General features: G+C 41.2%; 1 protein-coding gene across 2 annotated transcripts in view; it reads right to left on the bottom strand.

The window, feature by feature from the left end:
* Positions 1-19,201, bottom strand: part of dlgap4a (discs, large (Drosophila) homolog-associated protein 4a) — a 102,273-nt gene that overhangs the window by 19,039 nt on the left and 64,033 nt on the right. Inside the window, exons 2-6 of one of the 2 annotated variants that reach the window (XM_034295916.1) lie at positions 6,089-7,377; positions 5,572-5,810; positions 5,090-5,176; positions 4,295-4,460; positions 1,739-1,955 (exon numbers count right to left, since the gene is read on the bottom strand). In XM_034295916.1, the coding sequence (XP_034151807.1) occupies positions 1,739-1,955; positions 4,295-4,460; positions 5,090-5,176; positions 5,572-5,810; positions 6,089-7,297 (1,918 nt within the window). In that variant the 5' untranslated portion in view covers positions 7,298-7,377. The remainder of the gene's footprint in view (positions 1-1,738; positions 1,956-4,294; positions 4,461-5,089; positions 5,177-5,571; positions 5,811-6,088; positions 7,378-19,201) is intronic. The other variant, XM_010891449.4, reaches the window with a different exon arrangement.

Raw genomic sequence — 19,201 nt, 5'->3', positions numbered from 1 at the left:
TGTTTCTACAACCTCGTTAAAATCAACAACTAAAACGTTTTAAATTTAATCAAAAACAACTTTTTACCAGAGTGCCTTTGATTGCTTGCACATGCGCAGCTTGATTTGACACCACAGACTCGATTACGTCGTTTTACGCGTGGGCTTTGATAGCAAACGTTGCCATGACATCAGAAACCAGGGTGATCGGAGACTTCTATTGCACGCATCTTGAACTTTCTACCCATTTTCATCGATCTTTATAATACACCAGCTTAGAAACCATCGAATCTGCATGCGCTTCCGCCTACGTGATGACGCACTCTGACGTGAAACAATGGATATAGTACTGAATGTATTTGCTACATTAACGTAACTGTCAACTGCTTATAACAGTATCGAACTGATCAGCATGCCACACTAATGTTATTAATTCAATGTCGAAAACATATGTACGCCTTGTGTATATTAATATCATTTTGGTATAGCTCGTTACCTAGTTAACTAGCGTAACATCGCTAGCAAGCAGGACAGCGTTTTGCTAGCTACCGCTTTACAGGGTTAACATCATCTGGGCGATTCCTCTCCCACGTTAGCTAAGGCAGGGTAGTGAGCTAACGCGTTAGCATTTGTTAACGACGTTTAATGACAATCGATTCAAAACTCAGTGCTGGCACGTGTATGTTATAAATTCAAACTTACTTTGATATAGGCGAGTCAACAAATCCGTCTGTTCTGTTCATTCATTCGTGGCTGGTTTTATAGAGAGTGCAGACGCTACCGTGCCATTTTCTGATTGTTCACAGCATCCCTCCCTTGAAGAAAGGAATCGAATGAGACACGCCCTTGAACATGGGGATTGGAGTCCAACTTTTCGAGACAAGCACACTCTTCAACACCATTGGATGCCTATAATCCTCCATCTTACTGTAGACCACCAGGATTGGTTTAAATGACCCGTCAACCAAATACATCACTTTTGACCGCCTTTTTGGTACACGACAGCGGATTGCTCAACGTCTATTGGATAAAATCTATGCCTGTTTTTGTCTCTACGATTTTTCCCGCCCTGGCAGTATGCATTACGCCTCTAAATGTACATGTTGGTCATTTAAGCAGAAAGGTCAAAAGGTCTGAAAGTAAATTTCATTTTCACAATATCGAGGTTATATCATTCTGGATTTCCTGCTTATTCCTTCCTGATTCCTGCAATTATGCAATGTTTAGTTTTTCATCATTTACTGGAAATCTGCATCATATGTGCAAGTCACTGCGGTCTTGGTAGAAACAGGTCTCTCATTAAAAACAGATCTATTTTCAATACATAAAATGTTAAAAAAAATAATAATTTAAGTCAAACTTTACTTAGTGAAATGTCTGCTTGCAAACACGAACGCACCAGAGTTTTATAAAACGGAATGCACATTATGACAATGGGCTGAAAAATTATATTGTCACATATGTGATCTGAAAAAGTGGTCTAATGTTCAGGTTAACATGTTTTTGGATGAACTAGACGTTTACATTTCCTGTGTGTGTGTGTGTGTGTGTGTTAGTGATCCAGGTGGGCAGACTTACCAATTCTATCAACAAACAACATTTCTACTCAAATGTGTGTAATAAGTATGGATGAGTTAACTTGCACTAACATTAGCGCAGCAACTTACTTCAAACCTTTGTTCACATTTCAAAATGAATGAATACATTAATTCAGAAATTAATAGTTAAACCCCCCCCCCCCCCCCTCCAATTTACTCACTGTTGCAGGGGGTGTAAGTGCAGCTTGTGGCTGTAGGTGGAGGGGTATCAGAGTCCACTGAGGCGGTATCTTCGTCCTGGGAACAGCCGGCCTGGATAGCCCGTAAGTAGCTGTGACTGCGGGAGCGGAAGCACGTGGGCGTGGGCAGGTCCAGAGCCTCCACCGCCTGGGACTCCCCCTCACAGTACAGCGAGCGGCCGCAGCCCTGCCCACACACCTGAAAGGACACGTGTAGGTTGACATGCTGGGGGCGGGGACTTAGGCGACTGCTTAACCTCCGCCGCCTGTGGGGTGAAAGCAGTGCCAGTCTTGGGTGGCGTGGCATGCTGCTGGAGTATGGGGCTGGTGTCTGTTTAGAGAATGTGAGGTGTCTTGTCTCCCCCAGAGCACAAGAGCCCAATCAAAAGGACTGTTCAATTTGGCAAAGAAAATCACGCACTGACAGTGTGGACAATTTACTTACTGAAAGAAATTAATAAAAAGTAAGTTAATGCAGTAATCTCATTATTTCAATATGTCCCGCTGATAGTCACTTTCCCCAAAGTATTTTATTAAATATAAAATACCACAGAACCATGTTTATTCATTGAATATACTTTGCTCCTAATGTCAGGAGTTAATGCAATTTCTATGACTGAGGCATTAGCAGCCTCCTGTTACAAGTGGGCCATTCTCTCTACATCACAGTGACTGTGGTAGTACAGGTGCTGTCTGGTGTTGCTCTTCCATGGTATTGATGAAACAGGACTGGAATTTTGTGTGCAGCACAATTTCAGTCTCTGGCACGGACAGCATGACAAGTTCCAACAGCAGATTCACCAGCAGGAATGTATCTTAGTGCAGATGTACAGACCAGGGCTGGTGTTTGGCTGGACAGGGAGGAGGTTTTTTGTAGAAAGACAAGCTACTTAAGTCAACATCAGCAGTCCACTCTACGATAAGGATTTGTATCAAAGTTCAAACTTTCAGAGTGGAGAAGGAGAAACGGTGATGGCCTTTCACACCTCAGTGTCTATCCCAGGCTGCTGTGATGTTTGAGGTTTTAATAATGTTGGCAGCAGAGTTGAAGTCTCTTTGTTCATCCTGCTTTTCATTGCAGTGTGAGGAGGAGGCTAGTGCAAGAGTTGGCATATGGATATTGCTGTGGCCCTCAGGAAAGAAAGGTGATGCAATAGGGATGGTCATTTTTCAAAGCTCATCCTGAAACTTTATTCAAATCCAATTACGACACTTCACACCATTCCATTTTATTTAAAAATGAGAGCGTTTCCTTAGTTGCTTCTTATCTGTTACGGGTCCGGAGTAATGTAGTAATCATTTTCCCCATGGTCTGGGATAGTTAATTTAACTTGAAACCATCTTTCTGGTCTATCAATTTTGCATGTTAGCTGATATTGTAATCCTGTTTATAATCCTGGTCATAACCAAACAAAGCCTTAATGGAAAAGGCATCAATGTTGTAACATCTATATTTTATTGTATGCTCAGTTACCTCCATGAACCACAGCCTCCTCTCCTGCAATCCATCAGATCAATCCTGATAAAACGCTGCAGTTCATTCATAAAATATTTGCTTTTGTCCCAAAGATGGATTTTCTTTGTCATATCACAAATTCAATTAATCCGATATGATTTGATCATATAAAAAGGTCTTCTAAGAGGTATTTGGGGTTATTCCATCTGAAATATGATGCCGTTTGAAAGCCGTGAGCAGAAGTGGCGCCTGATGGTCCATGTGAAAAGATTCTGCGAGTCTTGGTAAAAACAGAACGTCCTCAGGATTATACGGAGGCTCATGTCCCGGTCTTAACTTCCGAAAATTACTTTCAAGCATCATTCCTGTCCCTGTCTCTTCTGGCTTACTGGATGTTTAATCAACCAGCGCCCTACTCTCACCACACACATAATCTGAAATGTTCTATCCCTGTCTGCAGTCACAGATCAGGATTCAGCTCCTTCCGCAATGCAGCATGCTGTCAACATCCCTGTTTCAGGCTTGAGGCTTGTCAACAAAAATAGAAAACGTCTTTTATTTTGGCAAAGGGGGTTCTATTTTAATGACTCATAGTACCCTTATTAATAAATTACACCTAAATGTATGTATTACACTTTTATGTTGTGTTTGTTGCTATGTTGTACTTGACTCGGACTCGATTCACTATTTCAATTACTTGTGATTTGACTCAGTATTGACCAGTTGTGACTCAAACTCCACCAGTTGTGACATTGTAATTAAAAAATCTATAATGTTCATAAATCAGCATCCTTGCCCCAGCAGCAAATGCTGTAAAATATACTTAGTCTTACAAATGTAAAACAACGTGATGAGAAAAAAAAGAACACTGGAGAACAATATAACCCCTCCAATGAACTCAAGAGTCGTTGCTTGACTCATAACTTGACACGTGGCTCAACTTGTGACTTGATTATAAAGGTCTTTCAAACGTGCTTGGGACATCACTGGCTTGTTCTGTGTGTAAATCATTTCCAGCAACACTGATAGGCCTGTTTGGGACCCTGAGTGTCCTGACTGATGGAAAGCGTGGACTTACGTACCTGACCACAGGTCATCATGCCCCTGCCCAGAGTACCAAAGCCTTGGTGGTAGTCCCTGCCGTCTTCCCAGTGCCGCATGGCCATCAGGGGCTCGCCAGAGCTCACCAGGCAGTCCAGGTTGTCTAGGCTCCGGTTGGTGGAGAGCTCTCTCAGGGAGGGGAGACAGCTAAAGAGTGGAGGGGAGAATTAGCTGGGGACAACTGGTAAACAGTAAGGAACAGCCCCGGATGAAGGGTGGGCAGAATATATGATTTCTTGGGTAGATGAAAACTGTCTGTGCTGGAACATCCATTTTGAGTGTACGTGTTGAACGTCCCTAAACGTCTTGTGAATTTGTGATATCAAATACCAGTGAGGTGGACAGCAGAGGGTAGCTGGGTATCCATTTTACAGCACAGAGGAAACGCTGGTAATCAGACAATTAAAGGGACCAGATTTGAATATTTGTACGTCTTTTTTTTGTTCCTTCGTAATCATTAACGGAATCCGCAGAGACAGAGAATTTGTTTCCTCTGTCCTGAGTTGCCAATTGAAGAGAAACTTGTTAGTGGGAATGTGTGGGGGAGTGGAGGCGGCTCAGGGCCAAAGGGGTTTATGTGAGGGATCAGTGGCTTATGATGAGAGACGTGACGGGATTGGCTGCGGCTGCGACTGGGATACTAACACACAGCTCAGAGCCCTTGGTAATAGATGGGGCATGTGCAGGGCCACAGGACAATGCACTGGGTTGGTTAGAGAGACATCACAGCAGTGGTGGGAATATCTGACCAAGGTGTCTTCCTCTACAACACTGACCTGGCCAAATGCTGCATTGAGCATGCAATCTGTAGAGGAGACCACAGTGTTCCATTATCCTCTTGTTTGAGAGCATAACCGCGAGGCCTGCCAGTGTGAGTTTGGGGAACATGACAAAACACTTCATCGGTTTTTACCTCAACTGGTTACTTGGTTGCCTGTTGTTGTTCCCTTTGCTATAATGGAACAGCTCATGAGATCAATCAATATAGCTGCTGCAGTCTGCAAGTTTGTTCCCCGAATGTTCCACATTAGTGTCGAGATGCTGCCCTCTGGTGTCTGTTTGTGGTGACTACTTTAGTTTTATTCAGTTTAATTTGATTCTCTCATAGCAGGCAAGTTTCTGTGCAGGGTTCTGAAGCTTCTTCTCTGCATTAATATGAGTTCCTCAAGACAGCTAATGTCATCGGTTCTGTCATTACATAGTTTGTCATAGCGTATCAATTTATGTAAATTCTTCCTGTTATGGCTGACTCACTTACTTATGTGATGACGGTGCTTGCTGTTCACTCAGGGACTGATGTGTGGCCTTCAAGTAGCTCTGGCGGCGGGCAGCAGTTTTGGGCGAAGGTTTGGGGCTTCCCTCCGAGTCCTCACTGTCCTGGTCCACCTCCCCCATGGCTTTGACATAACTGCCGCTACGCATCCTCCGGCAGGGGATCTCCAGGTGACCAGGCCGACCGCGGCCCCCAAGTGTAGTGCTCCAGTCCCCCAGGGGAACCTGCAGGCGTTATGGAGCCACACACCGACCCACATTGACTAATTTTGCTCTCTGGAAGCCTTCATAATAATGTCAGACCTCGAAAGTATCAGGTGAATGTAATTTCTTTGCGTTATTTATTAAAGCATTTCAATAATGGAATTACAGACTGTAAATGTCACTATGCTCCTGCAGTACTTACAAAGGGATTCGGTTTAATTAAGTTTAAAAAGAAAAAGCTGTAAGAGCGATTAAGGTGTGCAGTGGAGGCTAGCGCCTGATGTGAACAACAATCCTACCTGGAGGTACTGACAGGTCAGGTCCTGGTGACACGACTTGGATTTAAGTAGGGTCCTGTTGACTGTGGCGGAACCCTTCTGGAACACCTGCCTGGCCTGGCTCAGGGTCAATGTGGACCAGGAGCCTCTCTTCACCAAGGTGCTCTGCCTGCCTCCTCCCCCTACCTCCAGCTCCCCTCCCTTGGTTCCGGCCAGCGCTTGTGGGCAGGCGAGGTACTTGAGGTCGCTGCTGCTCTTGGAACTCTTTAGTGTGTGGGCAGCGATGGTGTTGTAGCCTTGTGAGAGGTGCCTAGGAGGGGCCTGGCTGTCCGACACCGCCCTGCCCAGTGTCATCATGCTAAGTGGGTTACGATACCCCACAGCGACAGCTCCAGCTTTGTTGGTTGTGTCAGCGTCCAGGGCGTCATCTGAGCTCCAAAGCCCCAATGCGTTCTGCCTGCTAGGTCGATGCTTCAGTGTCTCAGTCTTAGCCCTGTCTTTACTTTTACTCCTGCGGGTCTGCTGGGTTCCATCCTCAGCTCCCCCTGTACTGCTGTTCATGTTGCCCTTTACAGCGGTGCCCTCCAGCGACTGGGACTTGTTGAAGAGTCTTTGGACAGAGTGCATGATATGGCGTATGCGTCCAGGGCTCTCGCTCCGCTGTTTGGCCACTCTGCCTCGGTGGAACTGCAGGGTACTGAAGCCATCCCTCTGCAGTGGCAGGTGCTTCTCCAGCTGGTCCAGCAGGTTTGATGGCAGCCGGTTCATCTTGGCCGCTGCCGCGGAGGAGATGGTAGCTGATCCACTGGTAATCATTGGGGCCCCACTGAGTCCCAGACCTAGGCTCATGGACATGGAAGTGGACAGTGTTCCCGCCCGGCTGGCCCCATGGCCACCCTCACCCCTGGTTGGGACCATGCAGCCCTGGGAGTATTCCTGGGAGTAATCTGTCTGTTCTGTTTGGGAGGTGAAATGAAGGCGAGGGAAGGTGCTGCTATTGGACATCTGGTTGAGGGGCATTAGACACTCCGGAGGTAGGGATTCAGGGTTCGGTGCCGGGTAGTGGTAGAGTTGATGGGGTTCCATGGTGCCGTAGTGGTTTATGGTAGGGCTCAGAAGGAAGGGACCGTGGGGGTCAGATGTCAAGGGGTACAGGGGCTTCTGGGGACCCCCTGATGGCTCACAGGAATCTGACAGGTTACGGCTGCGATTGGCTCCTAACCCTTTCATGATGGCCACAGTGCAGGTCTACTGCTGTCCGCAGAACATGTCTCCTGTTAGGGCTCATTTACAGCCCTGGAGGGCTCATCCTAGAAGGGACCAATAGGACATCTGTTATTGTATATATTAGTTAGAACAAAACAAGAAACAATGGAGTTATGTAGTAATAACAAGGTCAAAGATATTCAACACTGCCAGGAGAAGCTTCCCCACTCGATCCCAAGGGCCAGGTGTCTTGATAATGGCATGTTGTCAGCTGGTTGGGTGATTGTTGTACAGTGCCCACTTGGAGAACTGCTGGGTTTGTTTCATGGCCATGAAGTATTAAAGTCTTTAGTTTAGGGATGCCTCTTGCATTTTAATTTTTGTATATTTACATCCTCATCTGAACAATTGATAACATACAGTGGATATAAAAAGTCTACACACCCCCTAAAATGCCAGATTCTTGTGTTTAAAAAAAATAAGACAACGATAAATCATGTCAGAACCTTTTCCACCTTTAATGTGACATATAACTCAAATTCAATTGAAAAACTAATTGAAATCTTTGAGAAAAAAAATAAATAACTCACAGTATCCTGGTCGCATAAGTGTGCACATCCCTAAACTAATACTTTATTAAAGCACCTTTTGTTTTTATTACAGCACTCAGTCTTTTTGGGTATGAGTCAATTAGCATGGCACATCTTGACGTGGCTACATTTGCCCACTCTTCTTTGCAAAAGCCCTCCAAAGCTTTCAGATTGCGAGGACATCTACTGTGCACAGCCCTCTTCAGATAATTTTTATCATAGGTACACTTCAACTGTGAGAGACGGAATCTAAAACAAAAATCCAGAAAATCACATTGTATGATTTTTAAATAATTAATTTGCATTTTATTGCATGACATAAGTATTTGATACATCAGAAAAGCAGAACTTAATATTTGGTACAGAAACCTTTGTTTGCAATTACAGAGATCATACATTTCCTGTAGTTCTTGACAAGGTTTGCACACACTGCAGCAGGGATTTTGGCCCACTCCTCCATACAGACCTTCTCCTGATCCTTCAGGTTTCGGGTTGGATTTGGATGTGTGCTTTGGGTCGTTGTCGTGCTAAAAGGTGAACTTCCTCTTCAGCTTTCTAATGGATGCCTGAAGGTTTTGTGCCAAAATTGCCTGGTATTTGGAACTGTTCATTATTCCCTCCACCCTGACTAAGGTCCTGGTTCCAGCTGAAGAAAAACAGCCCCAAAGCATGATGCTGCCAACACCATGCTCCACTGTGGGTATGGTGTTCTTTGGATGATGTGCAGTGTTGTTTTTGCTCCAAACATACCTTTTGGAATTATGGCCAAAAAGTTCAACCTTGGTTTCATCAGACCATAACACATTTTCCCATTTGCTTTTGGGGGACTTTTTTTTGCAACGTGTTTGCAAACTTCAGCCAGGCTTGGATGTTTTTCTTTGTAAGAAAAGGCTTCCGTCTTGCCACCCTACCCCATAGCCCATTCATATGAAGAATATGGGAGATTGTTGTCACATGTAGCATACAGCCAGTACTTGCCAGAAATGCAGTTCCTTTAATGTTGCTGTAGGTCTCTTGGAAGCCTCTCTGACCAGTTTTCTTCATGTCTTTTCATCAATTGTGGAGGGATGTCCAGTTCTTGGTAATGTCTCTGTTGTGCCATATTTTCTCCACTTGATGATGACTGTCTTCACTGTGTTCCATGGTATATCTAATGCTTTAGAAAATCTTTTGTACCCTTCTCGTGACTGATATATTTCAAAATTGAGATCCCTCTGATGCTTTGGAAGCACTCTGCGGACCATGGCTTAGAAAGTCCTACTAGAACTGCTGGACTTTATATGTGATTAATCAGAGTCACTTTAAATGATGGCAGGTGTGTAATGACTTATATTTAACATGAGTTTGAATGCGATTGGTTAATTCTGAACACAGCCACATCCCCAGTTATAAGAGGGTGTGCACACTTATGCAACCAGGTTATTGTAAGGTTTTGATTTTTACAGTTTAATAGATGTATCAGAGAACCATCACTACTGTTTAATAGATGTATCAGAGAACCATCACTACAGTTTAATAGATGTATCAGAGAACCACCACTACAGTTTAATAGATGTATCAGAGAACCATCACTACAGTTTAATAGATGTATCAGAGAACCATCACTACAGTTTAATAGATGTAGAAGAGAACCACCACTACAGTATCAGTCTCTGCAGTAGTTTCAGGCGTTCTTTGGAGCACCTGCTACATTAGATCAGGAAAGGACAAGCCAACCCAAAGATTAGAAAACAACAGTGTGGCGCAGCTGAACTCAAGACAGAGAATTTCCTAGGACATACTGGTTTATGCTCTACGGATCAATACGCCCTGATTATCTCTATATGAGGACCAAATGAAATCCAAATTGACCATCTGTGCTCAATCTTTTAACAGTCCCTCCATATTTAAGCACTTAATGAATGTCTGACTGACTTATTATTATGATTTTATTAAGGTTATTTGGGAATGTAAATGTAGTCTGTATATGGGTTTTTACAACCTAGAGTGTTTCCCTGTCATCCACTGTCTAGGCTTTTGTCTGTTTGCCTGTGCAGATCGGTGCATAGGATTGCAACCTTTCTAGTTGCAACCACCCATTACAAATAGAAGGTTAACTACAGTAAGAAACAGAGGTTCAGGTTTGTAATGGTTAACTGGGGGCATAAAGCAAACATCTATAAAAGAGTCTTGTTGTCCCCACAATTTAAAATATGTCTACAACTAGTATAGTCCCAAAATAGGAGAGGAATCTGAAATTTCATATTCTGTATTCTTGACCACCCTCAACTCTCCTAGCTATCATTACTTGATCATAAACAAAGTTTAGAATAGAGTGCTCATGGATTAGTGTAAAGCAGAGCGGATGGCTGCTCTCTCTGTTGGTTGCCTGTTGTGACATCAACTCTCTGTGGAAGGAGACAGGGGGCCCTAAAGCTCTGATGAATGTGACTCGTATTCCTCTGCCATGGAATTAAAGCCCCATGTATCCTGCTAGTCAATACAGATTGTGGTTTCCAGAGCAACAAGCAGCACTGGCCAGGCTTCTATGTGGTTGCTGAATTTTGACCTGATGCCTCTCGGCAAATTCACACCATCATGGTTAGTATCTAAAACAGTGTTCTTCACAAGTTTTCCGAATGGGTACATATTGATTGATAAAATGGTTAAATCCTAAAAGCAATAGGAGGCAATGTCATGGGGCACACTGAAGTCCAATATGGGCCACCAGAAACCCAGAGGCCATACAATGGATTAGAGTCAGGGTAGCCTCTTAAACCAGGCCTGGTTTTATTGCATTTACCTCCTGTTGCAGATATAAAGCAGTCATACAATGATTAGATGGTTACAATTAAAACTAGCAGTACTCTGGGTCCTGGGCTGCCAGGGCTTCATCCCTGGGCCCTTTTGGAAGAGTCCTGGGTCTTTTAATCCAATTCCAGAAATATTTTTAATACATTATAAAACTTTTTAGTTTAATGTGTTAAAAAATGACAGATATTTGTGTGTAAATATTTTATGGATTTAATTAGTAAATCAAGCTTTGGAATTGGGCATGTGGAATATCTGTTATGTGTACACTTCAGTTACAGAAAATCAACTGAAGTGCTTTTCTTTTTATAAATATCTTTCTAAAAACATGTAAATATAAAAAAGCATTTTAGTACATAGTTTCATGTACACTAATTTACTTTATTTCATTATTTATTTAATGAACACAGAATCTATGTGACCTTTTCTTGTACCAAACCTTCTTGTTCAACAGAAATGTCAGTTATGCCTTTAACTTGACCCCTTAAAATGGCTAAATTGGGTGCCCAGAAAAAAATAAAGCTTAGCTGCATTGCTCAAAGGCAGAACAACAGATGATATTGGCACCTTTGATGACTGAAATTTGATTAACAAACCTTTAGTTCTTGGCCCAATGCTCTTAACTGGACAGCATCCAGCACAAGCACTGTGTTGGCTGAATCAGATAAACTGTTATGTTAATGGATTATGCCTTAAGAACCTCATGTTATGTAGATTTATGGGAGGCGTCACCAGACCCGGGCTTTAGCCTCGGATGTTTGTTGGTCCCAAGAGTGCTTTGCAGGCTGACATTAGTGCAGATGGCTTCTTGTCAATGGAACGTGGGCAATGAGAACCGGCAGACATTTGTTCCAACAGCATGTGATTCATTTCAATTGTGCAGGGTAGTATGAAAGAGCAACGACTTTTTGCTTTGGGACTGCCTGGTTAATATAACCCTGACCAAATAAGATCTTACAATAAATGTATTTTTTAACATGCCCTGCTTATACACTCACCTAAAGGATTATTAGGAACACCATACTAATACTGTGTTTGACCCCCTTTCGTCTTCAGAACTGCCTTAATTCTACGTGGCATTGATTCAACAAGGTGCTGAAAGCATTCTTTAGAAATGTTGGCCCATATTGATAGGATAGCATCTTGCAGTTGATGGAGATTTGTGGGATGCACATCCAGGGCACGAAGCTCCCGTTCCACACATCCCAAATATGCTCTATTGGGTTGAGATCTGGTGACTGTGGGGGCCATTTCAGTACAGTGAACTCATTGTCATGTTCAAGAAACCAATTTGAAATGATTCGAGCTTTGTGACATGGTGCATTATCCTGCTGGAAGTAGCCATCAGAGGATGGGTACATGGTGGTCATAAAGGGATGGACATGGTCAGAAACAATGCTCAGGTAGGCCGTGGCATTTAAACGATGCCCAAATGGCACTAAGGGGCCCAAAGTGTGCCAAGAAAACATCCCCCACACCATTACACCACCACCACCAGCCTGCACAGTGGTAACAAGGCATGATGGATCCATGTTCTCATTCTGTTTACGCCAAATTCTGACTCTACCATCTGAATGTCTCAACAGAAATCGAGACTCATCAGACCAGGCAACATTCTTCCAGTCTTCAACTGTCCAATTTTGGTGAGCTTGTGCAAATTGTAGCCTCTTTTTCCTATTTGTAGTGGAGATGAGTGGTACCCAGTGGGGTCTTCTGCTGTTGTAGCCCATCCGCCTCAAGGTTGTGCATGTTGTGGCTTCACAAATGCTTTGCTGCATACCTTGGTTGTAACGAGTGGTTATTTCAGTCAAAGTTGCTCTTATATCAGCTTGAATCAGTCGGGCCATTCTCCTCTGACCTCTAGCATCAACAAGGCATTTTCGCCCACAGGACTGCCGCATACTGGATGTTTTTCCCTTTTCACACCATTCTTTGTAAACCCTAGAAATGGTTGTGCGTGAAAATCCCAGTAACTGAGCAGATTGTGAAATACTCAGACCGGCCCATCTGGCACCAACAACCATGCCATGCTCAAAATTGCTTAAATCACCTTTCTTTCCCATTCTGACATTCAGTTTGGAGTTCAGGAGATTGTCTTGACCAGGACCACACCCCTAAATGCATTGAAGCAACTGCCTTGTGATTGTTTGATTAGATAATTGCATTAATGAGAAATTGAACAGGTGTTCCTAATAATCCTTTAGGTGAGTGTAGGTGTTTTACATGAAAATTTAAACAAGTAGCTGCATTAAGAATTGGCCCAAATTGTAATAAAGTAGGAGAGTGACTCAGTTACTGCTTGACTTTGTCCCTCTGACATCACAGAGCTGCCTGGCAAATAGAAAACTCTGGTATAATGGGTGAAACCAAATGCAGCAGGATGCACAATGCATGCTGAAGAATCTGATGATGGAACTGTATGTGGGCACAAGCTCAGTGTAATCTGCTCCTCCTATAAGAACTGTGAAAAACATTTAATTAAAAAGTATATGTGTATATATAGCTCTGGAAAAAATTAAGAGACCACTGCACCTTTTTCTTTCCTTTCCAAAAAAGTTGAAAAGGAACATTTGAGTGAGGAATGCAAGCTTTCAATTTGCAGTGGTCTCTTAATTTTAACCTTTCTGTTCCTCACTAAAAACCTTCCTTTTCGACTTTTTTGGAAAGAAAAAGGTGCAGTGGTCTTTTCATGTTTTCCGGAGCTGTATATATACAATATATACTTTTTAATCAAATGTTTTTACAGGACTTAAAGCAGGAGCAGATTCCTACATACTGTAAATATGTGCATATATTGTATGTATAAAAACATTTCTGTCAGAAAAAACGCTTACCAAGTAAGCTGCTGCTTAGAGTAGTTACTCCACAATTGAATGCATAATAACTGCATTGCCATTCACATCCCAGTTTGGGGTTTATTTCCTTTATCTAAACTTATGTACCCCCACTGCTGTAAGACAGTTATCACTTATCTCAGTCAGTCTCTCAGCTGAATCAGTAACAAATACAGTAACAAATACTGAATGCTGTAACAAATACAGCAGGCAATACAACCATATGGGTGACAGAAACACACACGTACACAGAGACAGATACACACAAACACACATTTCAACATGTACTCACATGCAAGGCTATTTTAGTTTTATATATATTTATTTGAAAATCAGTAACTTTATTGACCTTTTTATTTAGTTTCTCTCCTTTCTCCCCAAAGCAGCAATGAAGTCCATATATTTTGGCAAGATATTTAGGCTGCATATAAAACATGAGAAAGACATAGGCATCGTATATAGTGATTGAATGAAATGTCTTTATCTTCATTGCTAACAATGGCTAAAGAGGCAGACAGTCCATTCTCTTTTAATCAGGAAACTATATGAAAAAGAGCAGTGGGCAGTCTGTGCGTTCAGACCAGTGTTATATATACAGTAGCTTCAATATGGTGCTAACAAACAGCATGCATTTATAAAGGCCACACATCTAAAACACGTACCAATACCAGGCCTTAGAAAACAGACAAAATCATAAATCTATACCTCAAACATATATATTACATGCAATAATTAAGTTATGCGAAAGCACTCTAAACGAAAATCTGATAATTTCTTTCAAGTTAAATCATTACACAAATTTCCATCTATGGTCATTTTTGCTCACCGCCAATTTCTGTCACACCATCTTTGCAAGTATAGGCCTAATCAAATTCACAGAATGTAATAATAAAGAAAACAAAACATTTGATTGCAAATGTGACTGGGACAATGTAAGTAAATGCTTTTTGAATCCACCTGTGGCACTTTGCCAAAATGTTTGCATGCCACATATAACTTATAATATGCTATGAGTATTTACATACAGATTTGCCGGGCAGGATCTTTGGTGACCATTGACCTTTGCCCCAACTGCCAGCTAATCAGCCACATGCAAGACCCAGACATTGTAAATAGTGATTTAATTATAAATGATGTTATCATCATAACAAACACTGGCAAAACAGGAGATTAGCTTGAAAATAACAGTTATTTTACAGCAACCTGACCCTATACTTTGGCAGCACAATTACCTTACATGTGTACAGACTAGTTTGCCCTAATACAATGTATACATTTAAGGCCGTCTCTAGCATTACAGACGCTCTGAGGTCATGTGTCGCGATTCTACAACATCTCTAGATTTTTTTTTGTTCACTACATTAAAAAAATGACTTTGGTGTCCTCAATGATGGATATGGTCCTGTTTATATTGCACCCATGCTTCATGTCCTCACAACAAAGAGAAGGAAGGTCTTAACCTTCATCCTCTATCAGCCTACACAACAAAGGCAATATATTTATTTTTGGAATGCTGTTTGAAACAGCTGCTGGGTTTTTATTTCAGCCATTTTATTGCTGATGTTCAGAAATATGAAGCATAGACGTGGGTTACATCATCTGGTTGACCGTCATCAGAAAAGTGTTCCTAGTAGCTTATGGCGCTTTATAGTGAGAGGTTTTTGTTTAGAACTTGAATTTAAAAGTATAAGCACACGGACCGCTGCAAGAAATACGATGGATGGAAACTAGTGGTACACATAAGAACCAAATGCTTAACTCCACCAAAAAAGTAGTATTTCAAAATATTTCATCAAGTTATTGTTTACTTTTCCAAAACATTCCTCCCTTTTATAATGGTTTCTCATAAGAGAACTGAACCTCCCTATCTGTATCATATCTCCCTCCTAACATTCAAAATCACATAAGCATGACAATGTTTGCTATTGTCTGACGATGGTCCCCCAGGGTCCCCCAACAGGATAGTCCACAGGTCTAATGGCACCCCACTATTATGATTTGCCAGCCACTGCCAGTCTTGACTCCTTCGCTTAATTGTAGCTGTATATAATATATTAGATTATCAGAAACATAGAAATTGCATGTGCCAAACACAGCAACTTTGCAGTTACAACATTTGATGTGTAAAATGGAAATGACATCAGAATGCAAAGATGTGCAAATCATTTAAATGCTATATTCAATACAAATTATATGTTGTCTTTGTACTGCTTTCAATTAAATATAGGAATAAAATTATTTGCAGTCAGCTTTTATTTGCACTTTATGCAGCATCCCACATTTTTGATAAACAGTGTTGTACATGAAACATTTAAATATGTATCTTTTAGAGCTTTGTTATAATGTACATTTAACATAGTTGGGTTTAAGTCCAGAGGAGCTGGAGAAAATCTCTCTATCTTCAATAAAACCACTCAAGGTTATTTTTAGCTTCACACTTGAATGTTAGCAATTCATTACAGTAGGTGTAATAAATAGGAATAGTGATACAGGGAAACCTTGTTTTATGATGTTACATGGCTGCTGTTCAGAGGAATGTTAATTGTTTTTCCCTATCTTAGTCCAACACAAGATTCCAGATCAAGTGGGACAGATGAGAGATCAGATAATTGACAGGCAAAACTATGCTGTATTTTCTCAAAGTAGCTCGAATGATAGGTGTGTTCCCATTATAACTAACAGTACATTTGTAACAACCTAAATTTGATTTGATCAAATAAGCTGCAGTTCAACACTCACTCTCACAAACACCCAAGAAAAAAGTTGTCTTATTTCACATGGACAGATTCTGGGCATCAGTAATCCCTTCACCTCTTCCTCTCTGGCAATAGCTAGAGATAACAATGCACAATCAAGGTCAATTTGAAACATAGGCATCAACTGACAACAGATGTTTGCCCAAGGATTTGAAGAAGAAAACACTAAAACTGAAGATCATTTTTATTCATTTTTGCAGACCAAGATATTACTTTAATAGTTTGTTTTTGTAATGTTTTTCTTCACTTTATCTCAGTTTGATTAAGTTTTTCAATTTTAGTTTCAGTTGTTGTTAACTAAAACAAAGTTAACACCCACCCACACAGTGCTCTATGGAGATATGGTGAGAAATGCTGCAGCCTCTCTGGATACATGCATCTTCTGTTCCCTGAGTCCGTCTGGCTATGAAACATGGACCACACGCTCAGAGTTAACTATCAAGTAAAGGATCCCCTGGGGTGAGGCTGCTTTAAATCCCATCACCAGCTCCCACAGTGGGGAGGCACAGGCATAGCGTTAGCATGGGAACGATGGCCTGCCTTTTAACAGAGATGTAACATGTCCTCTCGGTGACAAGACTTCATCAGCAAGCTGTTCTGTCAGGGCCTGACTGTAGGGATGCCCTCTAGGCATCTCTATGTTTAGTTTTGTTGGTCCCCAATTAGAGGCAGCTGCCAAGTGCTGTCTCTGATTGGGGATCCTATTTAAATTGCCTTTTTCTTTTCTAAGTTGTGCATTATTGTTTGTGCTATATGCTTTCAGTTTGTGGTTGGGGGCTTGCCTTTGTTTTGCGAATATAAAATAAAATAAAAGGAATGGCTTCATACTTCTGCTCTGTGCCTTGCATCCTGCCACCAAACCACGACAGTTTACCTGTTTGTATGGGCATGTGTGTAAGTAAACATGTTGATCAGAGTAATTTGCTAGTGTAATTTACTCGCTATGTCTATTTGTAAAGGATGAAAGTCAGGTATAGTGGAAAGTAACACTATTCAGCGGTGGAGTTTTCAATAATGAAAACAGAGACAGTTCCAAACCTAATCAGCAGCTTTCAAACCACCGCTGGCTGACATTTACCTGTTAGTAAAGCTCTTATTTCCAGCCTGTTTACTATTATGTTAGGACCCCAGCATATGTCTCATGACTATGTTCTATGCAGCCTTTAAACTGTCTGACTGCTAATTGATAGAAATGATGCTGCTATTGGAAATCCTGATCTGAAGTGTATAGCATCTGTGAAGACATTTGGGAATTTCACATTTTATTACTTTAAGTTAATAGCATGGTGCTTTATGCATTGTATAATGGCTGATTTATGGCTGTTGAAAGAATGAAATCTTGCAGGTCTTTATGGTGTAAGCCAAAGGCACAATAATCAATATGAAATACGGTAGAATGGACATGCAGTGAGCACCCAGAGCGTGCCAGTGATAAAAGTGCCTGGGTGACATTCATGTTAGTGGAAATTCTTCAGGCTGTGCAGGAGTGACAAGTTAAAGTGGGAAAAACATGCATGTCTTAAAGTACAAACATTAACCAAGAAGAGGAGTATGTGCTGTTGGTGTTGCTATTTTGGTGCAGAACAATTGTAAAAAGAACATGAAAAAGGCAGGGGACATTTTTGTTTAAGAGAGATCTTGTATAATTTACATTCCTACATATAAAACGTTTTGAAATTCTGCATTGGCTCAAAACTTTATCATAAATATAGCCTACCCTTAATAATACTGAACACTGAAGGGACCATTATAAATGGACTGGATGGGGAAGGGAGTCAACCTTGCCAGATCATAAAAAGGTACTACTTTAAACATTAAAATGTTTCACAATACCCTATGCTTTAGCAGTGTGTTTCCATAAGATGCCATTTGGAACATTTGGGAAAAGCCTCCCTTATGGGCATTGTTGGGCTCATACTTTAATAGTTCCTTAATATTTTAAGGTATTATATCGTAAAATTGAATATAACAGATGCTAAAATATTGACTGACATTGAAGATACTGGAGAAAACAAGTTACTGTACAGTCACCAAAGAGAGACTCAAGGTTAAAACATTAAGTATGTACTTTGTAGGGGTGGAATCTACTGGAAACCCAGTTCTTTGGTTGTGTTCCAAATAAAATAACTACTGTGTTTTTGCTGTATTTCTTTAACGCCACTGCTAAAATAGCTTTGAAAATCATCCTCTAGATAAATCATTTTTTAAATAATTATTAGATACATTTAATTTATTTTATTATTGGACCCACTTTGGAGAGGTGTATGGCCACTTGAAGACATCAAACTCAAACACAAGATCTTGTACTGGTTTGCTACTATTCCACATTTTCTTATTTTTACATTATTGAAAAACCTCAGAATATTTACTGATTCTAAAAAACAAATGCACCAAAATGTACAGTAAATGTAAAATTCACATAATACCTAAAGTGTATTTTTAGATCTAATTCTGTGTCAGGTAAAATGTTGTGTCCTCACCTTTGACGATGTTAATAAAAGGTTGGCCCTCAACAAAAGATACAGCTCCTCAGACTTAGCAGAGTGCAAATTGGCTATTAGACTGGCCTTAACAATTGGAGACATCTTTCCACATGGTTGTTATAGAGTTCTTATATTTTGGTGATGGACTAAAAGAACCATGATATGTTTTATTCTTACTGAGTATTTAGAACATTTTGATTTATCCTGGTTCATGCAGTTAAGCAACAAAATCCTCATTCAAAATTTCAGGGCAATATATTTTTTGGAAGTTACACATAAAACAAGAATTTACCTTTATTTTGCAGAGAGACTATTAGCCTATGGATCCAAAGACCGGCTGCCCAGCCAAACCCCAAGGTGCTGTGCCATTAACCAGGGCTGTAATAAATGTGCTCGAAGGCAGTGCACCTCCTCGGTCCTCCTCAACACAGGCTGAATGGTATTGATCCAGGGACAGCTCCTTGTTCAGGGGTAA

The sequence above is a fragment of the Esox lucius genome, chromosome 12 (assembly GCF_011004845.1).
Source record: "Esox lucius isolate fEsoLuc1 chromosome 12, fEsoLuc1.pri, whole genome shotgun sequence".
Taxonomy (NCBI): Eukaryota; Metazoa; Chordata; class Actinopteri; order Esociformes; family Esocidae; genus Esox; species Esox lucius.
Note: the sequence above shows the minus strand (reverse complement) of the source record. Positions and strands in the feature narration are given on the sequence as shown.